At 40.2% G+C, this 11,451-nt stretch overlaps 1 protein-coding gene across 1 annotated transcript; it reads right to left on the bottom strand.

The window, feature by feature from the left end:
- Positions 1–5,179: 5,179 nt before the first annotated feature.
- TFAP2C (transcription factor AP-2 gamma (activating enhancer binding protein 2 gamma)) lies at positions 5,180–11,434 on the bottom strand (the record flags this gene model as incomplete). The annotated part of the gene is made up of 5 exons (XM_010087715.1): positions 5,180–5,465; positions 7,264–7,405; positions 8,876–8,994; positions 9,652–9,874; positions 11,377–11,434. Coding segments are annotated over 5 exons (828 nt in total), but the record flags the coding sequence as incomplete, so codon positions are not given.
- Between the last annotated feature and the right edge of the window lie 17 nt (positions 11,435–11,451).

Genomic DNA, 11,451 nt, shown 5'->3' with positions numbered 1-11,451 from the left:
TCCTCTCAGTTTACACTGCTACTTTTACCTGAGTTTTATGCTGATTGACCTGGAAATAAAAACTCTAAAGCTCATGTAAAAGATTACTTCTTTTATTTTATTCATTATAGATCTCCGAACTTTCTGCTGTATTAATGAACAAATGTTTGACTTTCCTGGGAAAGAGAGCAAGCATCTGTATGATTACATATTTTTAATTTTAAATTATGGGTAAAACTCTAGATCAGATGGAATATTCAGGGAATGTGTCATGGAATAGTAGTAGCCTGTGCGTAAGGCCTTCACAAGAACCTGTTAGAAAGGGCTGTTCAGCCAAAAGACAGGAAAAATGGCATATTTGTGGCCAGCCCTCACACAACAATGGCACAGGGAAACCAGCTGGAACATCCTTGTAAGACATGCAAGAACATCCAATGAATGCGAAATGGCATCTGAAACTGGGAGAAGGCTTATTGATGTGACCCTGTTAAAATGAAAATGAAAGAGGGAAAAGGCAGCAAGTGATACAAAATAGAATTTAACAATTTGTTAAAAACACGGTTCCAGCATAGGCCCCGTGTAATTTGACAGAGATGGTCATCCATACAGCCACGTGGATGATGTGGCATTAGGCAACAGGCAGCAGCAATAGCCAGGCACCAGAGAAACGTTATGACAGACCACAACTGGCTTGGGTAACGCACAGAGTTTGCAAAGACGTGGACACGGTATCTCTGGCTGTGGCCAGGGTTTAGGAACAAATTCTCATTTGCGTGGTTCCATATGCATTTCCTGTGGCTCACCACCAGCCCTTAGGTCATAGTCCCAAGGGACCCCAGAGCGCTCAGCAAAACTGGCTCCAGGCTCCCTGTACAAAAACCTGCAAATATCCATGAACAGAAACTTGTTATACTTTGGAGATTTCATTTAGTGAGAGGGAAGTGTCTTTGTCCCTAACCCTGTGATGGTCTTTTAGTGAAGTAACAGTTTTGGGATGAAATCTTAACAGCACCCTAATTTCCTTTTCTTTCAAAAGAAAAAAAAAATTATCAAGCTCTTATTGCAGAGCACGTCCCAGAAGGCTGCCCAAGCCCACTGCCAGGACTGAGGCTGCACACCGTTAGGCCAGAACAACAACAAGGATGTACGTAAACATTGCATGAGGGGAGAAAACAGAGGAGGACTAAAACAAATAAACACAGCAGTCCATCACAGCAAGTTAGGCCCATTTCAAGATGCATTGCTGGGTTTATTCGTATTGCAAAAATCTGAGGGAGCAGAGGAATAGACAGCAGTAGTGCTGCAGCCAAAAGAGACAGGGTGAGATGAACCGTTTGTAAATAACAGTGAATCAAGGGAAGGGCAAAGCAAAAACTAAAGAGTCAAAAACTAAGTTTACTGAAATCAGTTATTAAGACAGAAGTTCATTCTTTTTCCTTGCTTTCTTATATATTACTAGTTTTGCGTCATTATTTCTCTCTGAAGCTGTGAACACTAGAAAAAAAGCTTTTTAAACTGAAAGCAACACTGCCATGAAGTCAGATGATTTAATGAGCCACGGTCCTGAATAATCATCAGGTTTGCAATTAATAATCTGTAACAATCGGGTCACCTGTCAGGGGACAGGGGTGCAAAGGCCATGCCCTCAGCTGCCCCAGGGGAAGGAAAGAGCCCTGCTGCCTGCCACAGCTCCAGTGCTGCCTGGGAAGACCCCAGCATCCTCTGGTGCCCAGCTACTGCTGATCGCCAAGCAAAATGGTTGAAATATTTTCTTTCTTCTATAAGCTGTTTTTATTCTGAGTGATGTGGATTCAACTGTTTTGGGGGAATGGGGAATGTATCAAGTAACAGTTTTGCAGAAATGCAATATTTAAAATGGTCCATTTCAACTTCAGAATTTTTAATCTTAAATCCTAATAAAGTAATTTTACTTTATATAAAGACCAATCCCATTATTTTTCTGGGAGAAGGGCAAAGGACAAGATTGGACAGTCATTTGAGTATTCCTTTTTCAAAGGAAATGAAAAATGGAACTTCAGAGGAGTCTTACATTAGAACTTTTTCTTTTAGCCAGCCCAGGCTAAGCTGTAAAAAGCAAGAAATTTTGAGGATCAAGAAAAAGCAAACAAATACCTTCCTGTGTGTTCAGATAACTCTGTGCTTTTTCAGTTTCCCAGGAAGTTACTAACTTATGAATGTTTTCCTTCAGATTAATAATTTTGGATGACAGACAAGTTCAGGGCAGAGTTTAACTGTTCTCTTCAGTGAATGGAGCAGAAGCCCTTGCTCTTGTTTTGTATTACTGGCACAGCTTAGAAGGTAGTTGAGCCTCAAAATAATGTACCATCTGAAATATACAGTAGAGGAAAAGCATTAAGGTAATGGAAACTCAACATTTCTAATGTTCCAGACATATAAATAGAACCTAAGTCAGTACATTAGACAATTGACTGGCTTTGAATGCACGCAGGAATAAATGGAAACATCCTTATTTCCTATCCCAAGGGGCAATTATTTCAAAGCCTGGCTTTGCGCATTAATAAAAAGCAAGATCCCATTGTCTGGTAGCTAAAATATCTTACTATATATGCAGTATATGGAGTCCAGCAGCAGGAACAGAAGAAAACCCCAGGACTCTAGCATTACATTCTGTAAAAGGGCTTTTACCATAACTAGCATATTTCTGTGTACATATAATCAATAAAAACTATAATTATTTATTGGTTATTGTCTGAATTATATATTGTTTGTATATTTTAGAAGTCTGTTAGTCATCGCATGTTGTAGCTGTGCTTGTGTCTGAAGATGGTCCAAAATGCTTATTTCTCAAATACTACGAGTCTAGCAAATGCAAAGACTGGAATTTCACACCTCTTTAGGAGAGACTGGATTGCAACTCAAAAGCCAGCTTACTCCCAACCTCAGCACTGATACATTCCTGCGTTTCTTTCAGCTTCCCTTCCCTTTCTTCTCCCTGCACACCTCCAGTAGTTTGCCTTTAGAAGAAAAATGAAAAAGTATTCAGAAATTGTACATATTGCCTCTTCTCCACATTTGTGAAAGAAACACGCTGCCACGATGTGAACCAAGTGCTTACTCGCAGTCATGCCCAGGTTATCACTCCTAATGTTTGCCTTAGCCACGCGCCTGACAGACTGAGCAGGTGTTGAAATGCCAAGGACAGAATAAAGCCCAGGTTCGTATTGCTCCTATTTCAGAAAGCACTGGGGGGAAAAAAAATAAATTTTTCTTCAAGAATGTGTTTGGCTATTTATTTTGCATCCACGACCCTGAACACCACTGCAAGCCTCAGATCCTCGCCTTACCACTACTGCACAGAGTACTTGGGGACCTTCTGCAAAATGCTGTAAACTTCCTGAAATCAGTAAAATTGGGCTGAAACCAGATAACAGACCTAAACAAATTTCCACATGCCAGGACTTTACAAAATATTTGTAATTAGAGACAGATTATTCTAATAAAGTCAGATTCACTAGAAGACAGAGCTGGTAGGATGGATTTTTATTTAGAGGAACTCTTGCAGTTTGTGTTTAAGCTGCCTATTTAAACAGGCAGCTAGCATGATAATGACATCTCAGGAAGAAAAAAAAAAAAAAAGATTCTTGGAGATACATAACATGTTTAATTGAAACCATTAGCTTTACTGGCAAACAGCTTCATATTTCTGTTCTGTTAATCCGAACAAAGTGCTGCAATTATGACTCAATACATAATGTCCTGTAGTGCTACTCACCCCACATTCCCGAAGTATAGAAAGAAAACAAAACTGTTTTCAGTTAACAAAACATTCCATGCTTCTATCCAGAATATTTTTATTATGTGGTTATCATATACATCAGAATTATATTGGGAACATTTACAAATATGTAAAGATAGTTCAGAACCTCCATTATTCACATACACACTAACTCACACACTCATTTTGCATGTCTAGTCAGTTATTAGGTGAATGATGCACAAAATTATTGCTTTGTGAACATACACCTCAGATTAGATTTAATCTTCAGTGGCAAGAATTGAGATATTTAAAAAAACCCAAGTCTTAAATACCCTGTATAACATACCTGTGCATAAACCTAAAGATATGTTTAGCGTACCCATTACCTTTGAAATACTTACCAAAATTAAAATTTGAAACCCATTTATAAAAAAAAGTATTAAAAAGTTCACCATTATTTACAAATCCGATTAAATTACACATAAATAAATATTTACATTCAACACACTGCTTCCCTTAATACACATAAAGCCTCCCTGGAAATATTTTTTGGCCTTAATAGGCAAAAAAGAAATTTTTTTTAAAAAAAGGTTATGTGCCTATTCTTTCAAGTTTCCCCCCAATTTAAAAACAAGACAATATAAATATGTGACTAAAGCTGCAATATCCTTAGACATAGAAAGTGAATTTTCTCAAAGCATTTTCATTTTGAACTTTTCCTTGTTAAAAAAATATCAAGATAGCATCCACTGCAGCCAACATTACTGCAGTTTTAAAAGCCTGAATATTTCCATAAAAATAAGCATGTCAAATGCCATCAGATAGCTTTTAAATCTAGCAGGATTTTAGTACTCTCCTATGGTAATCTGTAAATAAAAAAAGAAAAACCACCAAAATAAAATAAACAAACAAAAAAAATAACCCACAGAATAATCTTACTATTTTCAGGTGTTTATAAAAAATTTTAATGTACATAAATCTATATACCATTGTTTAATACTGCTTTATTGTTACTGTTGCATTTAGAGAGAATAAAACCCTGAAATTGTATAACAAATAGGCTTCCATCTAAAATCTGTATCTTAAACTATACACAAAGCTGGTCACCACTAGATACTTTGATGTGGAAAAGAAATCTAAATATATCTCTTTGTATATTTCCATCAAAAACCCTTTATAGCACCACTTTTACAGCAAAGGATTTCAATACACTTGTACCAAGTACTTATCTTCTGGTAATTGCTTCCACAGATAAGGTATACTGCAGCTTTTAGAAAGACTTGTCTCACCAGTCCAGGGGGAGTGAAGATCCCGAATAAGATGATTTTTTTTTTCTCCTTTTTTCCCCTCCTTTCTTTAAAAAAAAAAAAAAAAAAAGAACTCAAATCTCTATGTTCCCCCTGCCAAGAAGATCCCAGTCTGTGTTTAGGAAGAAGAATTTAAAGTCTGGTTTCTCTCCTTTTACTTCCTGTGCTTATCCATTTTATCAATGGTTTTGTTGGTTTCTGCAGGGCTCTGGTCGCCAGCGTTCATGTATGTTTTGTCTGCTATTTTTAATGCTTCATTTAGGTAGTTCTGGACGGATGTCATGGCAGCGCAGATGGCAGCACTCCCAAAGCCATGTGTGATCAGGCTAAAATGAGTCAAACAGCCCTGGATGCCAGGGTCCAAGATGGGACTGGGTCTCGTGTTTCCAAGAGGAGTTCTGTCCTGAGTGAGGAGGTCTGTGAATTCCTTACAGATCTGCCTGCAAGACACAAAGCAATCACACTTTACACCACGGTGGGAATTTATGCAAAAAATCAAATCAATAAATACAAATAATGGAGAGAGTCTATATCAAATATTTGGCAGTTATGTGGGAATTAGCATTTTCAGAAATTCATTAGTCCATCAGCAATGTCCAAAATTAAAGCCTATTTCTTAGGACCAGTTTCTGATGAACCTTCTGTTATATCTGCATCACAAAAACACAAACACACTCTGCAAAATAATCTCTCCACCTCTGGTGTCTGGCTGGCTCTGCATTATTTGCTCTAGATTTTAAGGGGGGAGTGGGAATTTAGGGCTAGTTTCTATGAGAACTTCCACAGCTGCAGTTAAGTGATTTAGCAAGCCTAAAGCAGCTGACGAGGAGATTCAGTTTAGTTGTGCATATTGTGCATATATGCCTTCTTTGAGAGAGCCCTAGACCCTGATCCTGCAAACACTAACACATATGCCTGGCAAAACACAAATGGTTAATAACGCTCCAGCATATGTTGTTTGCTGCTTGTAAATCTGTCCCCTTGATGGGATTTCACAGAAGCTGAGCAATCTTAACAGAATCATCAGTTTATCAGAATTTCTCAATCACAAACATTGTCCAAAAGATATTAGTGCCAGTAACAATACCAGTAATGAAAATACTGAAGAGCAGAAGTGGTGCTCAGTAAAAAAGCATAAGGCTTAAGCTACAGGAAAGAGAAAGACTACATTTCTTGTAAACAAAAGGTCTCTTCTTTGAGAAGGCTGGTTTAATTCAGCAACAAGAGGAGTATATTGTTTGCATCCCTGATCTGAGCCCAAGGTCAGGGCAACTTTCCTCAGCAGCTGAAGCAGGCTTTTCTCAGACCCTCTGCAGAGCAAGGGTGCTTTCAAAAGCAAGGAACTGCATCAACCCCAAACCAGAAAACACCTCAGACCAGAACAGATTAGGAACTGAAGGCTTTGTTAAGCCTCAGGCTGGTATGGCCAGGGCAGGGGAAAGGGGACAGTAAGCACTCCAGCCGCCGGTTTAAGTGTAACTCAACACAGGTATTTCCCACCAGAGACCTGTTCAGTATGTGGTTTATTTACAGGTGCAAGTGTCTGCACAACAGCCATAAAGCTTCTCTCCTTTACCCTTCCTTCCCTGTTCAAGGTTTGTAACCAGAATTTAGTAAAGTGCAAGGACTTGTCACATCTCCCAAAGGTTGGCTTTCACTGAACTGTAACAATCTTCAGCCATAATTGTGAAAAGGGACTATCAACAGTTCTTGACTCCAGTGTCCCATGGGGGGAACCTGTGTGCTGCTATTGCCAAGAGCAGTCGTGAGCACCCAGCACGCCCACCAGTAACTGTCCTGGGAGATGCCCCTCTGGGCTGCACGTACGCAGAGATGGATGAACCATCCCCTGCTCCCAGTCCTAACACTGGTTCACATTCCCAGCTCACACCTGGGTCCTCAACCCTGGCAGACCTAGGGACATCTTTTTCTTACAAGATGTAGCTGTCCTGGCACAGGCCTTTTTCTTTTTTACTACAGTTAAAAGAAAAAAGAACAGAACTGGTCCAAACTGCTTTAGAGTTATCGTACAGGGTTGTTATTATTATTATTGGTTCAGACTAAAATAACTACTGCCATAGTTGAATTCAAACCAAAACCAAATAAAAAGAATTGCTTCATCTCCCCGATTAAAATTACTCATGAAAACATACCAAACTGTCCCCAGTCGCAGATACTCATGGTCAGACAAAAGCATCTTTAAAAGGAAAAAAAAAAAAATCCAAGCTCAAAACTTACTTCGCAGCAAGAAGCATATTCTTCCTGTTTGCCATTTCATTGCGGCCCATGTGTGGTCTAGTTAAATATTCGGCCACTGCTTTGGAAGGAAACTCTGTCTCACATACATAACCAAAGTCACGAGCAAGATGCACAGCTTCACCTGGTGTGGGGAAAAGGGAATGCTTATTAAATGTAGTAACAGCTATTTATTATAAGGAGATCAGGGAAATCAAGGAAGGTGCTGTGGATTTTTGAAGTGTATTCCTGTTTTAGAAAGGGACACTGCTATGTTACCACTATACCACTCATTACCATTTTCTAATTAATAGATCAGTATTTCTTTGTAAGTTTGGATCAAGAAAAAAAAATACCCTATATTGTGACTCCTACAAAAAGTAATTTTCTTGCTTTTATACTGGAAAGAAAAATTCCTGTCTCTATCCAGATTATCTGTGCAGCAAACACTAGAATTCAGTCTGGATCAAATTGCCCACTGATATTTAAAAAACCTGGCAACCAAATTCCACTTATATGATAACGGGTTTATTGGTTCAGTGTGCTGTCTAAATACTTTCTAATAAGCATTTTCAAATAGAAAATAAAATTGTAAGGCGTATAAATAGGCCATTTTTTAAACTGAAGCAATTTCATCAGGCTTAAAAAAATGGAGTTGCACGATCAGAGCGTTATCTGTGATGTACATGTGTGCATGTGCACGCACATAAGCTCTCTGAAATCCAACTTACAAAGAAAGGTTAAAACCTGTAAAAATGGAAGTTGTGTTACTGTTTGAGCTGATGTAGAAGTGAAATAGCAGTAAGGTACTGGTAGATCTTTTTTTACTTTTCAATTGCTGTTTCTATTCCTATTAAATAAATTGTACCACTAGCAGGACCTGCTCTAAACAGAATACAAAACACAACCACACACACGTATATACACACACCCTTCAACTCAGCTTAACTGATAGAGGGTCCACATAACATGTTACAGATTAAAGGGGCTCCAGTTTCCCATCAGGAAGTCAAAAGCTATAAATCTCACTTTATATGCTTGTTTATTAGAAAAGCTTCTGAGGATACCGCTGAGGTAGGGCCAGGCACTGGAGTCAGCTGCCCCAGACTTTTTAAGTTTCCCAGCAGGGAACCAAACCAACCCACTGATGTGATGAGTTTCACCCCTTTGCTTTCCCCGCCTGTCTCTGCACACACCCTCCCAAAACCCAAACAACCCAGTCCCTCAGGAAACGCAGGCTGGACAAACAGTTTGAACAGCTTGGCATGCAGGAGTCACTGCATCCCTGCCACGCAGCCGGGAGGAAGAGGAGCACTAGCTGGGTTTGTGCAGCCGGGAGGAAGAGGAGCACTAGCTGGGTTTGTGCAGGCAGGCCTCCGAGGCCAAGGGCTTAGCAACCAGATCTGAAGGGAGAAGAAGCCTTTGAGGGGCTCCTCTCCCCAACACAGCAGTTAGCTGCTGCAATGTCCCCAGCATGGTCACTTTAAAATAAACAAAAAATCCTCTCTATTACATTCACTGACTTTCTATTTCTAGCCTTTCCATGCTTTGCCTAGAGGATAAGAGCTGTACACAAGGGGAAAAGATTTGATTTTAAGACGCGTTCAAAACTGACCTTCCACCAAAGATGTCAATAGTGTCACATTTGCAGCTTTCCTTCTACCAGCAGGAAGATTCAAGCCAATTTTATCCAGTTTTTCCCTTAATGATCTGCCACCATTTTTAGATTTGGCTCTGTAATTAAAGAAAAAAAAAAAAGCCTTATTTATCTTCAGGGAACACTTTTTAAAGATGAGAAATTCCAGTTACTGACATTCAATAGGGTTCTACCAGGAGAAGATAAAAAACAGGCTCTTTTCAAGTGACCTACTTTTTAAATGCTCTACTACAAACCAGCCAGGATGAAACACAGCAGAGGTCAAAATCAAAATGTTTCAAACTGCACCAGCGAAACCAACAGCTGTAGAACAATCACAAGCCAAATTAAGTGTATGCAAAAAAGGACCTATAAAGTGTCCTTGCAATGATTCATCAAGACCACGAGATTTAATTAAAAAAAAAAAAATCATTCCATGGGGAAACAGTTTGACAGAGGAATAAGAAAGGTCCATTTTAAGACAAAAATCCAACTTTAAACAGAGAATGAGAATTGCTGTCAGAGCTGTTAATAGCTTTTCTCAAGAAGTACCAGAAGTGCAAAGAAGTTTTATTTCCAAAGCCTATTAGGATTCAGTGTTGTTGGGCTTCTTAAAAATCAGAAATTTGCTAAAAGGTTTCTTAGCTCCTGGTTATGCTAATCTGGCTGCTCACACACACAAGCACAAGAAAAAAAAATACCACAACCTCACAAATAGACCCGATGGGGACGGCTGTAAGGGAGTCGCAGCCTACCTTCTGAGTACTCCTCCTAGTAAAGAGGCATTGAGACACTCGGGGGGCGACAGCCGTCTCTGCACCTCTGCTACTGTCACTTTGTATTTCGACGTGGAGCTCAGGAGGGAAAGTCTCCCCGGAACGGAACAAAATACTTCATTGGGGTTTATGACCACTCCAATTAATCCATCCTTTTGGCAGGGGAGACTCAGAGCACTGTTTTTCGTTAAAGAAATGGGACCTGTGGGAGGAGGAGGGAAAGCAGGTAATTTTATAAAAGGGAAAAATAAATAGGAAGCAGCAAGTGAATTTCCTTTCTACAAAAAAAGACCAGGAGACAGGATTTCGTTTTGCATTAAATGTTCACACCACTGACCCCCGTCCCCAGCATCTACCTGCAGCACGGGGCTCGGCTGTGACCGAAAACGTCCCCAACAACTATTCCTGAACAGCTGTATTTGCCCACAATGAATTTCAAGGAGCAGCCAAACACAACCAAGAATACTTTTTAAAAACGCACAAAGAACACATCCCTCAAGCAGTAGCTGCAACTTAGCAAATCCATACCTAGAAACTAAGTTCAATACAACTACAGACTCCAAATTAGCATCCTCCAGTCCTCTTTCTGAGCCGGGGCAGGGAAAAGCCTTCCAGCTACTGCTGGGGTTCCTCTCTCACTTCGTACCCGCAGATTTAAGAAACTGCCTTTGGGATTTAATCCCAACAAATTCATAACAGACAGTACAGAGAGAGGGATGCAACCCAGAGGAAAACTGAAAGTAAAACCTCGTTCGTTCATGTCTTCAGCCTTTAGGTGAGTAGGGACAACAAAGGCTGTGCAAGGAGCAAACCACACATCCAGCTTTTCCACCCCTTTGCGAATCCACCCAGTTAACCCCCGGTGGTGTGCTGCAGGCTCACAGCACCGATGGGAAAGGGTTAAAGAGCCGAGGTCTGCCCCGCTCCCCGGAGGGGGAAAGATTTTTCAGTGGTGCATCTGACAGCGAAATTATTCTCCCATGAGCTAAACGCAGCAATCAGCGCTCTGACAAACACTTCTGCTTTTCCTCAGTTAGGTATTTGTTTGAAGTCTTCAGAGGAAACTTCCACTGATTTTTTTTTTAAAGCACAAATTTGTTTAAAAACAAAAGCAGGAAAAAAAACCCAAAAGACTGTAAATTGAGTCAATACGTCTTCCTCCTTTCTTAAAACCTCAGCTACAAAACCATTTCGATTAAGATAAAGCCTAAACAGGTTTATGCCAGCTAACTCGTTCCCTATTCTGCAGTCTTGTAAAGAAGGAAAAAAAGAAAGAAAGAAAAAAAAAAAAAGGAAAAAAACCCAAACTGTTTTCGAGCACTAGCAACGACAAGAAGAAAGCCCCGTGTCACTGTACACACGCATATTCCAGGGCAGCATAAATTCAGTCCAAGGTCCTGGTTTCGACTAAAGCCACACACAAGAGCAGGGACGGCCACTGACCCCCGGAGGAGTCTCGCCACCACCGCCGGAGCGGGGCAGCCCCGGGGGTTTGTCCCCGCGGCACACAGGGGGTTTGTCCCCTGCCACCACCTTCCCTTGGATGGAGTCAGAAAAATCCAGCGACAGAGAGTGCAATAAAAACCCCTTTTTTGATCCGAAAGGATGGCTTTTAAAAAGATAATAACGCGTCAATTCATCGGGGCATCATTAAACTCTTAACTATTGACAAAGGAAAGCAAACTGCAGTGCCACCTTACTGACCTTTTCTAATGACTGTCTGGTCATGCATTAATAAGTGTTGATCCTCCACATTCTGGAAAGAGAAACGGGGAGAAA

This window comes from Pterocles gutturalis, unplaced genomic scaffold (genome assembly GCF_000699245.1).
Source record: "Pterocles gutturalis isolate BGI_N339 unplaced genomic scaffold, ASM69924v1 scaffold24851, whole genome shotgun sequence".
Lineage (NCBI taxonomy): Eukaryota > Metazoa > Chordata > Aves > Pterocliformes > Pteroclidae > Pterocles > Pterocles gutturalis.
The sequence above is the reverse complement of the archived record's forward strand: the minus strand, read 5'-3'. Positions and strand labels throughout refer to the sequence as shown.